Source organism: Raphanus sativus, chromosome 8 (genome assembly GCF_000801105.2).
Source record: "Raphanus sativus cultivar WK10039 chromosome 8, ASM80110v3, whole genome shotgun sequence".
Taxonomy (NCBI): Eukaryota; Viridiplantae; Streptophyta; class Magnoliopsida; order Brassicales; family Brassicaceae; genus Raphanus; species Raphanus sativus.
In genome coordinates this window covers 1,810,139-1,829,877 of record NC_079518.1, presented here as the reverse complement: position 1 = coordinate 1,829,877, position 19,739 = coordinate 1,810,139, and the positions used below count along the sequence as shown (strand labels likewise).

The window sequence follows — 19,739 nt, the reverse complement described above, 5'->3', positions numbered from 1 at the left end:
CATTTTCGTAAAATTAGTTTTTCTTTTTATTTGTTCCTTTCCTAGTCTCATCTTATTTGTTTCCGAAAATGAAAAAACCAAATATACGAAATGAAAACAAATATTTCAAAATTCAAAAATAATTTATTATCCTTTTCATTTTGGGGACAAACACAAAGAGAGGGAAACTATCCCGCCATTAAGCATAAACTTCTACAGCCTTCCGGCATCATCAGACTCACTCGGTGGCGACTTTCTCCGTACGGAGTGATACAGTGTCGGTGTAGAAGAAGCAAATAACCCCCTCAATTGATTTTCAAAATGTAATTCCTTCGTTGGGCTTTCTCATCCCCCGCAAAATCAATTCTCAATTCTAGGGTTTTCGTTTCGCTACACCGATTGCAAAAATTGTCGCTGGGGATTATAACTACTTGCTGATTAGTTTTGTTTTTCGATTTGGGTTTTCGTTGATTGTTAGTAAAGTGAATCACTTTGGAGCAATGGGGCTCGTTTTTTTTAATTCACTTCGATTTCCTGTTTCTGAAGTGTTTTACCGTTTGGCGTAGTATTCTTAGCTAAAAGTTTGCAGATTTTGTGTAGATTAGCTTCGTAATTTGATCAGTTATGTGGTAAAATGTGCAATCTTTTTTTTTTGTGTTTCATTATTCATCAGCTCCCACTAATCCGAATGCAACTTCTTTTCTATGTTTCTTCATTTAAGTGACGAAGTTGCAGTTGTCAAGGGAAAGATAAGTTTGGTGGAAGCATCTGAAGCATGTTAAAGACCCTATGATTAACTCAAATCAAGTAAGGTAAGAATGATCTTCTCCTTGTACATTCAGGTTTATTCTTTGCCTTCCGTTACTCACTGTTAAATTTTGCAGTAGGAGTCATCTCCCTGAAGTTCAGAAACCTAAAGGTCCTCAGACCAATTGGTCAGAACATGCAAAGGTGCTCGAAGATCCGTCGTCCAGGACTAAGCATTTGAGCTCCAGTTTCCTTTACGCTCTAGAAAGTCAAAAGCCTAGGGAAAGCAGAGATATGGCCGCAAGGTATTATGGCTATATTCTTTTGAGTACTGTTCCCTGCTTGGATTCGTCAAGGATAGCTTTTCATCACATTGTAATATCTCTAGTTTCCAGCATCATCTGTGCATCTTTGTTCCAATATAGAGCCTTTGGCTTATGTATAGGTCAACTCTTATACTACCTAACTACCCGAAATAAGACTGAGTATGATACATGATATTCTCTTGTAAGAAATGTCACTGATGGAAAATATTGTGTGGTTTCCTTAGTCTTCTTTATGGATCAGTGTACAACTAAGTGATTCAAAAAATATTTAATAAGCTTCGTTCTCCCTTTGTGTAGGTCAATTGCGTTTCCTAGTGTGAATGCGCATACTTTGGCGCACCCGCAAATTGCAAAGGTAATATTCTTGAAGAGAAATTGTGGTGGTAATTATATGTTTTCTTTTTCTCTATCCATTTCTTTGAGTAAATAGTTCATCACATTGTAGTTGTTAAATATTCATAGTTTATGATTCAACTTCCCCTTTCTGATAGTCTTCTATTCATGAAGTGTACATATATGTTTCTTATTTGTATCTTATGTTGGCAGGCTTGGCATGCTCTTTCAAGTCTCTCATTAAATAAGACCTACCTGAGACCTGGGATTACTCCTCCGGTTGACGATGGTGGCACCAATGGCTCATATTCTGCAAGAGAGAGATCCACTGTGAAAGTTACATGTAGCACTGACGGTTCTTTTTATTCGAACAATCAACAAAATCAAAGTCAAATGGGTGTACCAGGAACTGGAAGAAACTTTCACAGCTTTCCTCCCCCTGTCCCTGGTGATGGTAAAACATTTGCTGAAAAGTTTCCACGGATAAATGATGAGGCCAGAGAACCAGAAAGCAGTTGCGCGCATTTAAATGGTGTGGAGAAACAATTCAAGAATTCTGCATTCGCAGCTGATCAGTTGGGATCTGGAGAAGCATGTCTTGATGAGATTATTGATGATGACATACTTCAGGTAATGATACCGGTTAAAGTAGCACATATTTTTTCTTAAGCATAGATGCTTACCCAAAACAGGGCTTTGTATGAAAATATGTAAACTCAAGCATGTTAACACTTTTTGATGCAGAGTATTGATGTCGACCAAATTATGATGGAACACTACCAATCAACAGGTACTCCTCCTCCGCCATCCGTATCTAGTTTGCCATCGAGAACCCCACCTGTGGATAAAAATGCTCCCAGAAGAGAAGAAGAGAGTTGTCTGCCTCCTGAATTATGTTCTAACTGCAGTCATGGAATAAAGGTATGACTACTGTTTCTCTCTCTTTTTTATTTTGATTAAGGATTTTCTCATTTTGTTTGATGTTCGTATCTTCTCAGCTAGGGCTTTGTCCAGAAGCTTCGACCCATTTGGAACAAATGAAGAACGTGTTGATTGCAATATCAAATGAACTCCTTGACGATGATACCGATCTGAGTCCTGATCGTATTCAAGAGCTTCGTCAAGAGAGGTTTATATCCCAATCAATTTTTTCTTGGCTGTTAAAATTTCTCTTTTCTGGAGGCTGTGGTATATATTACACACAAAATTACTGGGAATAATACAACGAAAAGAGATTAGGCTTAAAGAAATAATAGACAATGCATGTTTCTTGAGTCTGAGTATCTAAGGGTGTTACAACTGTGAATACGCCTTGACTTTTAGTGAGTTTTTAATGTATCACAGTTTGTGTTGTTGATAGGTTACTGCTGAAGAAGCAAATTCAGCAGCTCGAGGACCATATTCGAGATAAAGATAGGCAAAAGTCTCAGTTTTTGTCATCTACAGCTACTCGTGCTTCACAGTATGAAACACCTAAGTCAACAAATCTAAGATTTGATCATCCACAAACTGATTCTCGAGCACACTTTAATGAGCAAGGAAGATATGCATCTGATAGCTGGAACATGCCACAAGACTCTTCATATTCTGTAGATAGGTATGGTCTTTCATCTGCTCCTGTAGAGAGAGAACAATACGTTCCAAGGATTATCGAGGTGACGTACACTGAAGGTTCCAACGACCAAAAGTGGAGCAGTCGTGATTTCCATTGGACGAGAAAATTAGAGGTGATTTGCTGAGTTTCTATCTTTTCTTTATTCCACTTACATTCCATGTGCTCATGTGTTTCCTTGCAACGTTCAGGTCAGTAACAAAAAAGTGTTTGGAAATCACTCGTTTCGACCTAACCAGAGAGAAATCATCAACGCAACAATGAGTGGCTCTGATGTATTTGTGTTGATGCCAACTGGAGGAGGCAAGAGTTTGACGTATCAGGTCATAATTCTTAAAAACATTACATTTTAATTTTGTCACTTTTGATTATTCAACCTAAGCGAAAACGATGAAAGAAGTCGTGTTATCCAAACTGTTTTCTAACATCTTTCTTTTGCAGCTCCCTGCTCTGATCTGTCAAGGAATAACATTAGTCATTTCTCCACTTGTCTCACTTATTCAAGACCAGATAATGAACCTATTGCAGGTGAACCTTTCAGCAACCCCCAGAGATTCTATTTGTATCTTTTGTTTCATTGATAAATTATTCATACAGAGGATTCTTTTCATTTAACAGTTTGATTTCTGAAACATGGTTACAGGCAAATATACCCGCTGCTTCCCTAAGTGCCGGCATGGAATGGTCCGAACAACTGAAGATCTTTCAGGAGCTTAGTTCCGAGCATTCTAAGTACAAATTACTATACGTCACACCCGAAAAAGTTGCACAGTGAGTTGTTACTTTACTATATGCAGTTCTGCCATAGGGTTCTTTTAATTCTAGATTAGGTATTAGCATGTTGCAAGGGTCGCCACTCTGAATGATATGACTGGGCATCACGTAGCTAAGAAGTATCTCTTTCTTGATTACAGAAGCGATTCTCTTTTGAGGCATCTAGACAACTTAAACTCTCGTGGTTTGCTTGCTCGATTTGTTATTGATGAAGCTCATTGTGTGAGCCAATGGGGGCATGACTTTCGACCAGACTACCAGGTTAGGCCATCATAAGCTTCAAACAACCTCCCTTTTTTTACTCACCAAGATTATTGTGGAACATGCAGAGTCTTGGTATCCTGAAGCAGAAGTTTCCCAACATTCCCGTGTTAGCTTTAACAGCTACCGCAACAGCCAGTGTGAAAGAAGACGTTGTACAAGCCCTTGGCCTTGTTAACTGTGTTGTGTTCCGGCAAAGTTTTAATCGCCCCAATCTATGGTCAGTAAATCTACCTAAAAGCGAATATATATAATCCAGAATGCTGCTTACCAAGAAATTTGCAGGTATTCTGTTGTTCCCAAGACGAAAAAGTGTCTGGAAGATATTGACAAATTCATCAGGGAAAACCATTTTGACGAATGTGGAATTATATATTGTCTTTCAAGAAATGACTGTGAGAAAGTTGCTCAAAAGTTACAGGTTAGTCATTTGTATATTAAAGCTTTCTCATGTCTTGTGCATACCACAAAATATCATGTTTAAACGCAGAAATTGAATTCTATTTCAGGAGTTCGGTCATAAAGCAGCATTCTACCATGGCAGTATAGAGCCTACTCAACGTGCTTTAGTACAGAAACAATGGAGCAAGGACGAAGTCAATATAATATGTGCTACCGTTGCCTTCGGAATGGGTACTGGTTTTTGCTAATATTTGCTTTAATTGATGGAATTTTGCTGTCCATTAACATTGCACATTTCAGGAATCAACAAGCCTGATGTCCGCTTTGTTATTCATCACTCGCTCCCTAAGTCTATAGAAGGCTATCATCAGGTATTTAATTGTATTGTACAATTAATCATGAAAACCTTGTATAACAAGTTACACACGAAGATACTAACATAAGCTTTTTATTTTTTTTGAAACCAAGGAATGTGGTCGTGCTGGCAGGGATGGCCAGCGGGCATCTTGTGTTCTGTATTACGGTTATGGCGACTATGTAAGTTGCATTTATACTAAACGTAGTGTATATATTTGTTCATCTTTCTGCTCTTGGTTATGTTTTACAATATTGTTTCAGATACGAGTTAAGCATATGATTAGCCAAGGAGGAGTTGACCAAGGCCCCATGGCAAATGGTTATAATCGTGTAGCAAGTTCTGGGAGATTACTTCAAACGAACACTGAAAACCTTCTCCGCATGGTACTTAACATAATTATTCCTATTATTTGCTTTCGAAGTTATACTTGCTGATATATTTCTCCAAACTTTGTTGCTTCAGGTTAGGTACTGTGAAAACGAGGTGGACTGCCGACGTTTCCTACAACTAGTTCATTTGGGGGAAAAGTTCGACTCCACAAACTGCAAAAGGACGTGTGATAACTGTTGCAGTAGCCAGAGTTTGATTGACAAAGATGTCACTTTGATTACAAGGCAATTGGTATAGGAATTGCTTTGAAGTTCATCTTGTTTAATCTCACTTGTTGGATGTGTTGTTACTGATCACGTGTGCGCTGCATAGGTTGAACTGGTGAAGCAAACAGGAGAAAGGTTTTCTTCAGCTCATATTCTCGAAGTCTACAGAGGTTCCTTAAACCAAATGGTATGCACAAATAAAAACATTCCCCAACTCTTTCAAGCTTTAGATGTATATTCATTTCTCATCCAGGTTCTGCTAAAACCTACTTTGAAACATAACTGAGTTCGCTGCGTGTAGGTGAAGAAACACAGACACGAGACGTTGCAGTTCCATGGAGCTGGAAAACATTTAACGAAACTTGAAGTCTCCCGGATCTTGCACTATCTCGTAACAGAGGACATTCTTGTGGAAGATGTTAGGAAAAGTGATATGTACGGATCCGTATCATCGTTGCTCAAGGTACATTAATTGTTTAATATTTTGCACTTCGCTTCTTCCATTCTTGAAGATGTTAACGTCTCTATATACTTATCTGTATCTTAGGTGAATAAATCAAAGGCTGCCTCACTCTTTTCTGGAAGCCAGACTATAATGATGAGGTTTGACTTTTTTGCTTGAGATATATCTTTCTAGTAAAGGTTTACATGAACTAGTTTCAAGCAAATCATTGTAGTTAAGCCATGTTTAATGTGTTACCAGGCTTGTTAAAGATAACTTTAGCTAATAGTTCCATGTTCTGTTTCAGGTTCCCTTCTTCTGTAAAAGTATTAAAGCCCTGTAGAGCCGCCGCGGCAACCCCTGCAAAAGCTCCTTTAATATCAACAGATGCTCCTCCAGAAGATGTGGTATATCACTTTGTAGTTTAATCTCCATATTCCTGTTGAGATTAATCTAACAATTTTGAATCGCTGAGTGGTTTGGTTCATTGGATCTTTTTTGCTCTGTAGAATCTCTCCGCCATCATGTACACAGCCTTGAGGAAGCTTCGTGCGCTTCTTGTCAAAGAAGCCCCTGACGGTGTCATGGCATATCATATATTTGGGTAATCCTGAGAACCATTCCGCTATCTCGTTTTCCATGATCTTCCAAATTTTTACTTGATCATGGTCAATCTGTTGTTTGTGGTGGCAGCAATGCAACGCTTCAGCAGATAAGCAAGAAGATTCCGAGAACCAAAGAGGAACTACTAGAGATAAATGGCCTTGGGAAGTAAGTTATCATTACTAAGGCAATGTGAAAAAAAAAACATTCAAAAGAGTTTGATGATGAATGATGATGTGCATCTTTTTAAACTCTTCTTTCAGGGCCAAAGTGACCAAGTACGGTGATCGGTTGTTGGAAACAATAGAGGCAACGGTCAACGAGTACCATGGAATTAGTAAGAAAGAAGAGTCCATGATTAGTCCGGATTCAGGGAAGAGGAGAAGAGACGAGAACATTAGTCCGAATGTAGCCGAGGAGGATGATGATTTCGCAGAGAGCTCTAGCCAGTCTTGCAAAAAAACGGTGAGAAGCAAAAGCAATGAGGTTCTTCATGGGGAATCTGTTGATGGAGATGGAGTAGGTATGGTCATAGAGAAGCTAGATTTTGATTTTGAAGACGAAGATGAAGATGTGTCGGAGATACGACCAGAGGGAAGAGTATTACCCTGGTGAAGTAGTAACCAACCAGTGTGAATTCTTATATATTAAAATAGAAATAATCACTTATTTTATGCGTTATATTTATTTTGGACCATATCTTAAAAAATCTATCACTTTTAATTATTTTCTTTTCGCGAGGAAGTTTCATGTGAGCACTCTCGAGCCTCTCATGAAGATTGCTTCATATTTGTATGGAATATAAAAATACTAATCATGTGTATATTATAAAAATACTAATCATGTGTATATTACATTATACTAAACTGATTTATTTACATTAAAATCTTCTAACCTGTCAAAACACATGGATAGAGTTTATAGAGAAGTATAATAATGTAGAATGGCAAAGTCATCAAATTTTCTTTGCCTGCAACCCAAGTTTTAATATTTTTGGGGATTAATTGGAGACTTGGTAAGTTTATATCCAAGTCTGACCCATCTATGAATTTTTTTTGAAACTTATGTTTGAAACTTTAGGTTATAGTGTTTTTGGTAGTTATCTAATTATACTGTTTTTGGTAGTTACCTAATTTCTATGTTTTCTGTTGGTTTTAACCCAATTAGCTCTAAAAATAATGCTCGTTGTTAAACCCATACCATGCATGTATCATGTATGCATGTAATGAACGTCTGGGATTTCTCAAATGATATTTGGAAATACAAACTATACATTGTAGAGAAAAGTTAACATTTCTCAATCGTCGTATATTCTTTCAAATGCTTGTTCTTTTGACTGCTGGACTTTGGTCAATAAAATATTTGTTGGTCTTTTTGAGAGAAGTTTTATTTTAGTAATAGATAGCGCAGATGCCCTGGCAGCATCTGCTTGTTTAATATAAGTTGGCAAGATGGTCAACTTTCTTTCCGTGCAAACCAAGTTACAAGCAATGCTTTCAATAATGTAGAGTCATGGAGTCTATATCAACATACTCCCAACAACCCTCTCTATCATCTAACTCAATACGGTTTTATATCCATATCTAAATACTTTTCTTCTACTTCTCTTGCACGACCTAGCTTTATTTCTGCCAAGGCTATGGAGGTCACAAAAACTAGTAGGAAGAAAACTTTTGTAGGACATCAGGTTCTCGATAAACCTAAGAGGAATCCATACAGCTTATTAAAGTCGATAGAGGTGAATGAGAAGATGGTGGAGGATATGCAACAACAAATACTTAAAATGGAAAGAAAAATAACAGAGAAGAAGGTAGAACATCCATATATGTTTGTTTAGAAAACCATTCTCTCTAGTTTATATATAGTGGTGACTAACTTGTGACTTCATTCTTTTAAGTACAGCTTTATCATGAAAAGGCCATCTTGGGACTGAAAGACAGCTTACGCTATGGATGGATTTATAATGAAAAATGGGGGCGGATAGAGGATGAACGAAGTTTCCCATATTGTTCTAAGAAGATGGAGCTAGACAAGTTAACTTTCGCTAATAACGCATATCGTGACAAGAAAGCTGTTATATCATTCTCTTCTGGGAAACGAGAGATTAACACCCATGTTAGAAATCCTAATTTCTAATTAAGTACACTTTTTAGTTTTTATTGATCATAAAAATTATATATATATGTTTGCTGAATATATGTTACAGAACCTAAACCATCGGATACTACACGAAGCACAAAGCATGGATGGTGAGAGACGCCTTCTCAAAATGCTGAGTCCAAGTAAAGATGACGACTCTGAGTTTCCTCTTGAGGAAATTGAAAGACAGGTTAAGTGTAAATTATATACGTTCTATAACCTTAAATTCTAGCTAATTGATTTTCTAATGATGGTCTTACCTCGTTATATGCGTTTATTTCTCTAGAACAGATGTGGGAGCCATATAGTCGGGTGAGATGGCCAGGCTATAACATTAAACCAGGCACAATGGAAATAGAAGAATGTGAGAGAAAGCTAAGGGAACTTGAAAGGAAGAGAGATCAACTATTTGCTAATGCTCCTTGTAAAGCTTCTCTATGGAGTTCATTACCTTCTACCAAAGTGTTACGCAACCAGATTCAGGTCTAAACCGATTTTAAGCCCGTTTAATTAATTTTTTTTTTGTTAGAATGAACCAATCTAGAACCGACATCGATTCGGTCTAGAGGAAACCGAATTCTGATTTGGCCATCTATGTCTTTGTAGGCTATGAAGGTCAGAGATGAAGAAAATAGGAAAGTGGTTTTGGTAAGAAGAAAGAAGATAAAGTCCAAAGAAAGAAAGATAAAGAAGTCAGAGAAGGAGATCAAGTCTATGAATAAAATGGTGGAGATGATAAGCAACAGAAAGCAGAGAGCCTTGGAAACCATTTCACACCAAAAGAGTTGTGTAGTAGTTTGAAACTTAAAACCACAGCTCTCTTCTTGTTGAATCTCTCTTTGTTAGGTGGAAAACTGTTCAATATATTTCCATTAAAAAAATTAATAACTGAACATTGTAATGTTTTCAAAGTGTTGATTGATTAATGAAATCTTTTCACATGTTGATTGATTTATGTAACCTCTGTTCTTATCTATCTTATTAAAACAGAAACATTCTGTTGGACCTAACATTTATTTTGTAAGTTTTTAAATTAAATACACCTTTATACTTTATAGTTAAACATACATTAAGTCACTAATGTTCCTTTTTTATAGTACTATCCATGTTTCCAAACAATATACTTATTTCTTTATACTACTATCAATATTTCCAAACAATATATTTTTATACTATTATCAATGTTTCCAAATAATACAATAATTAATCTTAGTTATTTTATATCTATCATTTTCTCTTTAAAATTTTGTAGAAACGTCATAATTTCATAAATTGCAAAATAGTGAACTTTAAAATTTCGATTATAAGATTGCAAATTATGAAACTATTACAATTTAAATCCAATTAGATTACATATTGGTCATCCATCAGTTCAATCGGTTAGTCTCGGGTTTTAGTAATTTTTTAATATGAATATTTTAAAAACATAAATTGAATTGTCAGATCTCCGGATTAACCGGTATAATCACAATCGGATTGAATTTAAAAATACTGATTTAAATGCAAAAATATTTTAAATACACACTCCTTAAAAATAACCAAAATATTTGTTAAATTATTAGTGAAATTTTTCATCGTAAAATATCCCGCGCTTCAAAAGCGCGGGTCAAAATCTAGTTGGTATTATATGAGGTTCCCTAATAATGACCACTCTTTAAGATTGATTTGCGGCACAGCGGCAGTATAGTGTAACCCCCAAGACTGTGAGCTACTACAAATACATGTTATTTTGGTTTCGATAATTTATAAGGTGACTAATATGGATTGAGCTGGGCTTAATACATTACATTTTCGGCTTCCGGTCCTAAATTTTTTTTTTTTAAAGAATAAAACGCCGTAATAAAACCAAAACCCTAAATTTTTTAGCTTTTGTAATAACGCTCACATTCATCCATCTTCTCCCACCAACAGGTCTTCTTCTTCACCCCTGCTTTTTTAATTTCTTTCACTTTTCGATTTTATTTTGCTTTCGTCTTGTCAAATCATGGTTGTTCTTCAAAAGAATTTCGTGGAACTTTGCAATTTTCCCTGAGAAAGTGAGTTTTGCTACATGTTTCATAATGAATCACTTAATGTCATTTTTACTCTGTACAGAACAAAGAGGGTCTTGTATCTACATCGATGGAATCATCTTCTAATCACATGGTATAAACTGTCACATTAGTGGTTATGTATTATGTGTGGATATTATATCATCTTATATGTGTGTTTGCACAGGTAAGTCTCTTGAAGATTGAGTCTCCTACGTCCGGATGGGTGAAACCCTTGAAAGATTTGCTCAAAACCATTGATGGTTTCATACTCTCTTCTATTTCTCTCTTTTTTATTTTTTACTTATTAGCATTTTCTTAATATTAGTTATAGATTTTATCATTTTGTATATACACAGATGTTAGTTTCAAGATAGACAAACGAAGTAGAACGGTATACATATATGGGAAAACCAATCCAGAAATAATACTTGAAAAGATTGCAAAAGCAGGCCAAAAAGCTGAAATCGTATGGAGCAATCACCAACGCGAGAAACCTCTACACAATCAAAGAGGACATCCGATGCAACAATACAATTGTCCTCCTCCTCCACCAAACTGGATATACTACCAACAACCTCTACCGTATCAAGCTTATGCTTTTCCACCTCCGTATTCACTTCAGCCTAATCCCCCGGCGGCACTACCAGTACCAGGTGGTTTCCAGCAGAAGAAGGAAGAGAAGCCTGCAGCTAAGAGTTTCCCGCCTACGCCACCTCCGCCTAAGAACTTTACTATGGGTGATTTACATCCAGGGTGTGGGATCATGTGAGAACCGTAATGTTTTTTCTTTGTTTATCAGTCATAATCTAATCAGTCAAAAGAATCATAATGAGTTTTTTTTAATCATTCATGAATTTTTGAAGTTGTTGTTGTTATTGCATTCTTTTTTTAATATAATACAGATCTTGTGTTTGATAGCTTGAATACAGTGCCATATACAAATCTTGTGTTTGATAGCTTAAAGCAATACTCATGAAAGCTTGCAAAAAACATAAAAGGTCTAGAAAAACAAATGTCACACATTGCAAACCAAAAAAAAAACAAGTGTAAAATTTTATATCATTTTGTCCAATTTTTTTTCCAATTATATTCCAAAACTTATATATACGGTACCTAAAGAAAATCTATTTGTCGTAGTAAATCATATCATGGTTTTGCACTTTGGTGTCCTCAGAAGTCAAAAGGTCATTCTAATGAACCACTTGTGCAGTGCTGGTTTAAGCGCAGTCAGCCAAGAGAAGAAAGAGCTCTCTTCATCGGTTACGGCTCCCATTTCAATTGCTATTAGCCCTCCATCGTCCTCTATCATGGACGTGCTCCTCTGCATTTTACGCAAAATCAAATTCAAGAAAAGTATGAGCACAACCGTTTTATTTCAGTACTGTATATCCGAAAACTAATCTTAAAATTTTTTTAGGCCTATGTTTCATTCGACTTTGTTTAGAAAATATGGACCAAAGCATTTATAGGTCCATGGGCTGGGCTACATCCTTATTTGGTCTCAATTTGTTTGTAACAACAACACTATAAACATTTAGGATCCATTACAAATGAAATACAAAATTTGAGGGCTATTTTGTAAATTTAGTTTCTTATCGAAACGTAGCCCTATCAAACAAACACAACAGTCTCTCTCTCTCTCTCGAGCTCATCCCCTCGCCGTCGGCAAAGAAGTATCACATCGTCAGTGTTTTCACGGCGGAGAAGCTTTCATCATCACCACCACCCTAGATTGTTATCATTCAATTCAATGGCAACCAGTAAGCTTAATTTTGTTCATACCTGTCTTTGATTCAATTTCGTGCTGAGTTCACTCTTTCTCTCTGCAGTGGCTAGGTCATTTCTGCAGGCGATATCTAAGGACGAAGCGGTGGCTCCTCCGCTCAGAGTTGTTCAGATCGAAGGACTGGTATAGTGTGAGATTTGTATCGTTATTTTCAGTCTTTTAATGTAGTGTGATGCTGAAGATTTTTGTATATGTGATGATATTATAGGCTGTGTTAAAGATAATCAAACACTGCAAGGAGTTTGCACCAACGCTTGTCACAGGGCAGCTGCTTGGACTTGATGTTGGCAGTGTCCTTGAAATCACCAATTGTTTTCCTTTCCCTGTAAGTTTGCACATTATGATATGAATTTTGTTTATAGCTTTGTATCTGATATTTTGATGTATCTTTTTAACGAGAGTATAGGTGAGAGATGACGATGAAGAGATTGAAGCTGATGGTGCTAACTACCAGCTTGAGATGATGAGGTGTCTCAGGGAGGTTAATGTTGACAACAACACTGTTGGCTGGTTGGTTTAATAATCTTTTGCTAATTTGTTTTTTTTTTGTGTGGAATTTAATAATAATATCTGGCTTTAATTTTTGTTCCAGGTATCAATCCACTGTGCTTGGATCTTATCAGACTGTAGAACTGATTGAGACCTTCATGAATTACCAGGTACTACTTTCCATGATCCTTTTTACCATGTCTGTATGTTATTATGATACTCTAGGTTCTCGTAGATATCTGTTTTGCTCAGTTAATTGATTGGAACCTTAGCCATTAGAAAATATTTGCTTCTGCAATTCTGTTGTGAATCCCTTGCAAAATCGATAAATGAGCTTTAAGAAATTATGTATTCTACATCTGCAGGAGAACATCAAGAGATGTGTGTGCATCATATACGATCCCTCTAAAGCTGACCTAGGCGTCTTAGCCTTGAAGACTTTGAAGCTTTCAGATTCCTTTATGGAGTTGTACAGGGGCGGAAACTTTACAGGCGACAAGTATGTATATCCTGATTTATCGACAGCCTATTCCACATGAGATTGTTTAGTGTTTTAATCATCACTTTTTTTTGGTACAGGTTGAGAGAGAAAAACTTCTCGTGGATGGATATTTTTGAGGAAATACCTGTAAGTCCCTGGAGCATTGCTCTTCTCTGCCTGCAGTTTTAATAGCCACTCGTATAAGTATACAATGTTGGAACTATTACTTAATTATAGCTTACTTTGAAAAAAAGGTTTGGCTTTGATTATGGATTTACTTTCTTTTGACAGATCAAGGTTTCAAACTCTGCGCTTGTCAGTGCCTTTATGACCGAACTGGAGACTGATACACCTGTCTCACAGGTACGATATTTGTATTTGGATTCGGATTGTCTCTTTCTGTCAGTATTCCAAGTTTGGACCCTTAATTAATTCTTCCCCATTTTCTTTTTCTTTTTTTTTTTTGCTAGGGTGATTTTGATCGTCTTCACTCCTCAACCACTCCTTTCCTTGAGAACAATATGGAGTTTTTGATTAAATGCATGGATGATTTATCCATGGAACAACAAAAGGTATCTTAACGCAGTATTCTATTTTATTCTTCACTGTTTATTCAGTCCTCACCTTCAGAAATATCTTAATGTAATACCTTGTTTTTATTTACAGTTCCAATATTACCACCGGAACCTGTCTCGTCAGCAAGCGCAGCAACAAGCCTGGCTCCAGAAGAGAAGGTAGGTCACTTTGTTCTTTTATTCGGGTTCTGGTTCGATTTGTTTCATTTCTTCGGTTCTTATCTTGGATGATGATATAGTATTAGTCACATGTTTTAATGGCCAGAGTAGTGAGTGTCCTATATTGAACATTTGTCTTGGGCTTTTGCTTCTCATGTTAATATTCTAAGTAGCTAAATAAGAGGTTTGGTTGATAGGACGGAGAACATGGCTCGTAAATCAGCTGGGGAAGAGGCATTACCCGAGGAGGATCCTTCAAACCCAATCTTTAAGCCGATCCCTGAACCGTCGAGGCTAGAGAGCTTCCTCATCACAAACCAAGTCTCAAACTTCTGTGGCCAAATCAACGGGTATGTTCTCTTGTTAACTCTTTACTTCCCATTTCAAGCTTAGCAAGGGACTGAAAATGAGTCGACCAATTGCAATGCAGAGTGGCTGGCCAGAACTTCAGCAGGCTCTACCTCACCAAGGCGTTGCACGAATAATTGAGTACGAGGCCACCCAGGTTTTTGTTTTTTGAGTTGAGAAAGTGAAAAGATTTGGTGGTAGAACGGATCATGTATTTGTTTTGCTGGAAGTTTTTTTTTTGTGAAATTAAAAATACAAACCATATGAAAACATCTTTCAGCTCGTATGCATGGCTTATTGAAAGAGAAGAAAAAACTCAAGATAAGACACAACACACCAAGAAACGCATTAAACGGCATTGACAGGTTCATTGCTTTTGTATGTGTGTGTTTGAGTAAGGAACATTTGTTTAAGATGCTGAAGATTCAGTGTTTATTTTGACAAAGATTACACTAAGATATAAAAACAAACACAATAATTAACACTGTTTAGAATATTTAGCTAAACCTTTTGTGTGTGTGTCACTCAGATGTTATGGGGACTCTAATGACCACCACCACTATTTATCTTTTGATGTTTGTTACAATCGAATAATGAACACTTTATTTTAACAGATATGCAAAGATCTTTGAATCAAATCTAGATTGATATGTAGGATCTAGATACTGATGCCTAGATATCTCTAGAGCAAAATGTCATTGGTCTATACTATTTTTTCTATTTATAGAAGTTTAAAACTTCTATAAAAACAAACAATTATATGAAAAAAGAATACCCATAAACCCCAAAGTGTTATAAATTGGGTAGAAAGAGAGTTTTAATTAATTTGTCTTTTTTTTTAACAACTTTTTTTGTCAAAAGAATTTTCCATTTCTAAAGCAAAATATAAATAAAATAAGATAAAAAGGCAGCAAAGGCATATGAATACAACAAAACCCAAAGTGCTTCTGCAAAAACAGAACCAAACAAGCACCAACAACACTTGCTACTAAACTAAACTCCTTCTCTCTCTCTCTCTCTTCCATTGGAGTTCGCAACTTGCTGCGCCAACTCTCCTATCCTCTTTGCACATCGCTTCTTCTATTCTTGAATTCCTACTGCTCGCCGGAGCATCTCGTGTTGTTTCCAAACGTAGTTGCACTCTTGTCGGTTGCATCTCAGATTGTGACACCACCGGTTCAGATTAGGGCTCTTATTGAGGATATATATACACAGCTTCCCCCGAGTTCTCTATAAAACTCCAAGGTGAATAACTCATCTCATTCAGAGCACAACTAATAATCTCTCCTGGCTTTTCTCACTTGCTTACTCTGAAGGTTTGAATTGGCTTTAGATCTCTAAAGTCGATACCTTTGGATCAGTTTCCAAATGGATAATCATTCTTTGCCGCCAAGCACTAGCACCACCGGACTTGCGTATCCATCTTTGGTGACTGGAGGAGGCAAAACTGAAGCTGCTTTGGTCATGGATTGGTCTGTTGAAGAGCAGTATGTATTAGAGAACGGCCTTGCAAAGTAGGTACCTTCTTCTTATTGTCTCCTTCAACGTTTTTTTGTTTTGGATATTTCCTTCCATTTGCTATTTCTTTAATCTGCAAATTGCAATGTTTAATTAGTAGTAAATTCTTTAGCTTTTTTTTTTCGTACTATGGTTCAAATTTTCAAAAAACAACTTGGAGTTGTTTTATGAGGTAGTAGTGGTGGCATGTTATATTCTTCTCCATGATGGAGTCTATTAAAAAGTATGTTCCTTTGGAAATATATAAAGTTTCGCCTTTGTGCTTCCATGAAATGTAAAAAATTTTGGACTTGGGACCATTAGTCATTTCTTACATGTCTCAAGTGTGACATCTTTTTTTTTCCCTTTGTAGGTTGAAAGATGAACCAAAATTTTCCAAGTATGTAAAGATCGCTGCTGCTCTACCAGATAAAACTGTAAGGGATGTAGCACTGAGGTGCAGATGGATGACGGTAAGTTTCGTTATGCTCTCATGGTCTTGTTTATGTTTCCTTGGAGCTTGTGTGGATGGATGACGGTAATAGTCACTCCTAGCTGTGTGGATAGTTTTTTATGCTATAGAAGTAACTACTTAGCAATTTCTAGTATTCTTTTTTTTTCCAAATGGGATGTGCTTATCATGGAAGTAGTGATCCGAGAAGGATATTTTTCTATCACTGTTTAGAAAAAAAACGCATATGCTGAATATGACGGAATCAGCACGATGATGCAACTTTGCATATGTGCTTTGGCGGTAAAAAGATAAAGTCCTACTTAAAAAAAAAGCTATATGTTTTATTGATGAAAAGACAACCCTGCCATGTCGTAAAGATTGTGTAAAAGATGAGCAAAAAAAAAAAAGAAAGAGAAATGACAAGTTTTGCTGACGCTATAGACATGTCTTTATATTTAGCTTTGGAGTCCATGATTGTGAAAGGGAATTGTTGGAAAAGGAAACTAGCCTAAAGTTTTTTAAAAAAGATATTTGCTTTTATGGGTGATGGATGTCAGGGATCCATATACTTTTTGTAGTCTAGGAAATATCATGTTGGCATCTTTGATTAGAAGTTATAACACCTCCTATGACATGTTGAATGATTATTTTTGCCGACAACATATGGTTACATCATACTGCTAAATGTTTGCATAATAAAGTGAAACAAAATGAAATATAATGTTTTATCACCATTGTACTATCTGTCATGTGAGTCTTCAATCATATATTTTAATGCAAGCAAACATAAAGTTTCAAAAGTACTCTGTTTCTCTATTCATTAGTGCTTGTTTGCCTTTATTTTATCTTTCATTAGATTAGATATATATACATCATTATCTCTAAATGTGTTGGCTTAAGACTGTGCATATCTATCCTATATTCCTCACAGAGAAAACGGAGAAAAAGAGAAGAAAATAGTGCTGCAAAGAACTTAAGCAATAGGAAGGTATGCTTTTGTCCACCTAAAAACCTTTTAGTGTGTCTAAAGTTGTGGAATGTTTTATATTGGTATAGTAAACAATCTTTATGACATTGGGATAAAGTCTATTTATATTGTTTGGTTTTGCCTCTTTTAATGGTAAGGTGGTGGATACATCCCCAGAACTGAACATGCTAGCCAATGTGCCACAACAAAATGCTTTATATGCCATGAACAATAACTACCACAGTACAGCACACATGCCTTTTGAAGGTTTAGTGCTCTTCTCCTGTGTTTTGTGCTCTTAGATAGAATCAATTAAGTTCCTTTGTTGCTGTACATTTCGTCTCAGGTTTAAGTGACGCAGTAATGGCTCTTCTACAGCAAAACGCTCAAGCTTTTAGTCAAATTTCATACAACCTCTATGCGTTCAAGGTAATTTAGTTTTGTTTTTTTTTTTTGCAATCCTTTGTGGCTTAGTTGTGTGAGAAGATTGATACTGTTTGATCCGGTTTCCTTGTGTATACAGCTGCAGGATAACATCAGTCTCTTGTATCAGGCAAGAAATAACATCAGCGCCATTCTGACCGAGTATGTGTCATTGGGTCTTCTTTTCCTTTGTATGATCAAAGGTTTTAGTTGCTAAACTCTTACTTTCTGCATGAAGCATGAAGGAGATGCCTGGTATCATGAGTCGGATGCCGCCTCTACCTGTTTCAATCAACGATGATCTTGCAAACCGTTTATTGCCGACTACAACAACACAGGTAAAAAACAAAATTTTGGTTGTAATGAGTCGAAATCAGGACCGGTTCATGTTCTTTTTTAGTTTATCAATCTCAGCATTTCTCTTGGGAGCTGGGTCAGGTTTGATGTTAAGTGGACTGTTCTCTTTGTCTCAACAGCCAATATCGTACACCATTCAACCAAACATCCACATGAAGCAAGAGCCGAGAAGTTGATGGAGGAAAGATGGATGCTAAAGAAAAGTAGCACAAGTACTTGGTAAAGTGGAAATGTTATCGTGATCGACATGACACAGACACACAAGGGTTTATCAACTTCAGACAACGCCTTCAGAATACTCACGAGATCTGACACTCGGCACTGGTGGGAACCGTTGTGCTCTCTCGGGTAATTTGACTGAGAAGACTGAACTACAGAAGAATGAACTACAAGGCCAAGGTGTAAAGACTCTCTTTTGGCCTTCAATAGGAACATAGGATGATTCCTTTGAAATTCATAAACAGAGTTCAGGCATGGGTTGTTGGAGCTCCAAATCCCGCTGATGTAATAATCTTGTTTATTGCTTAAAATTAGTATAGGGAACAGTTAGTTCTTTTGAGTTTGATCTTGAGAGGCTGCTTTTGTGTGATACAGTTGGTTGGTAGTCCTTGCCTTTTTGCACCGAATATGAGGCCTTCGGTCCTACAGAGAGAGTTCTATAAAAAAAAAAATATTTTCTCAAGTCCCTATTTTATATTGGACCGGGTCTGCTATTTAACCTATTTATAAAACTACAAGCCCAATACCGTGGGCCGGGTCTCATCTGGTTTACCTTGTTTTTCTTTTTTTTTTGGGTCAAATACCTTGTTTTTCTTTTTAACATAGATGTAGAAGATAATATTCCCCTAAAAACAAGACAAACCTCAAATTTATTTACATTAAAATACACTAGCCAAATAATAGGAGAATAAACGCAAAACGCTCATCACCAACAATTTCAAAAAGAAAAAAACTTCTTTATATAACAATAAGAAAACTTCTTTGTTGATTCTCCTCAGCTAAACTGAACATATTTAAATAAATAAATATATACATAAATGGCGGGCCGCGACACCTTGCAGCTACATGTTGTGGCTGTCGTGGTATCCGTCACCATATTAACCTTCTTTTTGTTCGGTCAAGTTGCGGAGGCATCACGTGTGATGAACTTGTGCTCTCACACCGCATATCCTTCTCTATGCCAACCTCTGGTGAGACGTATCACGAACCCAAGACGAGCCACGCACCGAACCATCCAGGCCTTGGAGGCCAAGACCAAACTGGCTCTGGCTGAAGCGGCTAGGTACAAGAACGGTAACCAACCGATCGCCACGTGTTACGCGACGCTTGGTGATGCGGTTTACAATCTGGCGAACGCGAGGAAAAGCATAAGGAAACGTGATGTGATGGCGCTGAACACGTTCTTGACTGCGGCTGTGTCTGATTATGGTGTATGTGTCGAAGGGTTTATTGATGCGAATCAAGTTAATACGGTCCAGAATGTAGCGGTTGACTTGAGGAAAATTAGTAGTAATTGCTTGTCGTTGTCTACATTGATTTAGATGATTGATTACAAATAACATTCATTCATTTTTTTTTCTTTTCAAAACAAAACTAAT

General features: G+C 36.7%; 6 protein-coding genes across 11 annotated transcripts; all 6 read left to right on the top strand.

Moving 5' to 3' along the window:
- The first annotated feature begins 183 nt into the window (after positions 1 to 183).
- On the top strand, positions 184 to 7,282 carry LOC108837794 (ATP-dependent DNA helicase Q-like 4A). Of its 4 annotated transcripts, XM_056993043.1 has the most exons (26): positions 184 to 302; positions 701 to 786; positions 864 to 1,031; positions 1,350 to 1,407; positions 1,599 to 2,015; positions 2,130 to 2,306; positions 2,384 to 2,514; positions 2,746 to 3,112; positions 3,189 to 3,320; positions 3,439 to 3,525; positions 3,641 to 3,768; positions 3,912 to 4,032; positions 4,101 to 4,252; positions 4,318 to 4,453; positions 4,542 to 4,665; positions 4,735 to 4,805; positions 4,903 to 4,971; positions 5,053 to 5,175; positions 5,255 to 5,413; positions 5,495 to 5,575; positions 5,690 to 5,851; positions 5,936 to 5,991; positions 6,138 to 6,237; positions 6,340 to 6,434; positions 6,524 to 6,601; positions 6,697 to 7,282. In XM_056993043.1, exons 3-26 carry the CDS (start codon positions 1,021 to 1,023, stop codon positions 7,046 to 7,048), a joined length of 3,387 nt encoding a protein of 1,128 aa, XP_056849023.1. In that variant the 5' UTR covers positions 184 to 302; positions 701 to 786; positions 864 to 1,020; the 3' UTR covers positions 7,049 to 7,282. The 4 variants fall into 4 exon arrangements, with proteins under 4 accessions (XP_056849023.1, XP_056849022.1, XP_056849021.1 ...); XM_056993042.1 differs by lacking the exon at positions 184 to 302 and having other exon boundaries at positions 332 to 786; XM_056993041.1 differs by lacking the exon at positions 184 to 302 and having other exon boundaries at positions 332 to 791; positions 867 to 1,031.
- A 790-nt stretch (positions 7,283 to 8,072) lies between these two features.
- On the top strand, positions 8,073 to 9,373 carry LOC108808656 (uncharacterized). The gene is made up of 5 exons (XM_018580769.2): positions 8,073 to 8,243; positions 8,336 to 8,548; positions 8,640 to 8,762; positions 8,864 to 9,055; positions 9,179 to 9,373. The coding sequence occupies exons 1-5, from the start codon at positions 8,073 to 8,075 to the stop codon at positions 9,371 to 9,373; spliced, it is 894 nt and encodes a 297-aa protein (XP_018436271.1).
- A 1,030-nt stretch (positions 9,374 to 10,403) lies between these two features.
- Positions 10,404 to 11,389, top strand: LOC108810798 (uncharacterized). Its single transcript, XM_018582878.2, has 4 exons — positions 10,404 to 10,483; positions 10,667 to 10,717; positions 10,790 to 10,865; positions 10,962 to 11,389. The coding sequence occupies exons 2-4, from the start codon at positions 10,694 to 10,696 to the stop codon at positions 11,372 to 11,374; spliced, it is 513 nt and encodes a 170-aa protein (XP_018438380.2). The 5' UTR covers positions 10,404 to 10,483; positions 10,667 to 10,693; the 3' UTR covers positions 11,375 to 11,389.
- An 814-nt stretch (positions 11,390 to 12,203) lies between these two features.
- LOC108806817 (eukaryotic translation initiation factor 3 subunit H) lies at positions 12,204 to 14,729 on the top strand. Its single transcript, XM_018579014.2, has 12 exons — positions 12,204 to 12,365; positions 12,435 to 12,514; positions 12,600 to 12,716; positions 12,798 to 12,901; positions 12,984 to 13,050; positions 13,246 to 13,379; positions 13,460 to 13,508; positions 13,653 to 13,724; positions 13,832 to 13,933; positions 14,028 to 14,095; positions 14,293 to 14,445; positions 14,526 to 14,729. The coding sequence occupies exons 1-12, from the start codon at positions 12,356 to 12,358 to the stop codon at positions 14,578 to 14,580; spliced, it is 1,011 nt and encodes a 336-aa protein (XP_018434516.1). The 5' UTR covers positions 12,204 to 12,355; the 3' UTR covers positions 14,581 to 14,729.
- Positions 14,730 to 15,383: 654 nt separating this feature from the next.
- Positions 15,384 to 18,823, top strand: LOC108806464 (uncharacterized). Of its 3 annotated transcripts, none has more exons than XM_018578590.2 (9): positions 15,384 to 15,688; positions 15,805 to 15,957; positions 16,314 to 16,413; positions 17,326 to 17,382; positions 17,520 to 17,628; positions 17,708 to 17,790; positions 17,885 to 17,946; positions 18,023 to 18,122; positions 18,261 to 18,823. In XM_018578590.2, exons 2-9 carry the CDS (start codon positions 15,812 to 15,814, stop codon positions 18,315 to 18,317), a joined length of 714 nt encoding a protein of 237 aa, XP_018434092.2. In that variant the 5' UTR covers positions 15,384 to 15,688; positions 15,805 to 15,811; the 3' UTR covers positions 18,318 to 18,823. The 3 variants fall into 3 exon arrangements, with proteins under 3 accessions (XP_018434092.2, XP_018434091.2, XP_056848604.1); XM_018578589.2 differs by having other exon boundaries at positions 15,777 to 15,957; XM_056992624.1 differs by having other exon boundaries at positions 15,760 to 15,957.
- A 314-nt stretch (positions 18,824 to 19,137) lies between these two features.
- Positions 19,138 to 19,717, top strand: LOC108810602 (pectinesterase inhibitor 3-like). Its single transcript, XM_018582708.2, has one exon. It carries the CDS (start codon positions 19,179 to 19,181, stop codon positions 19,680 to 19,682), a length of 504 nt encoding a protein of 167 aa, XP_018438210.1. The 5' UTR covers positions 19,138 to 19,178; the 3' UTR covers positions 19,683 to 19,717.
- The last annotated feature ends 22 nt before the right edge of the window (positions 19,718 to 19,739 follow it).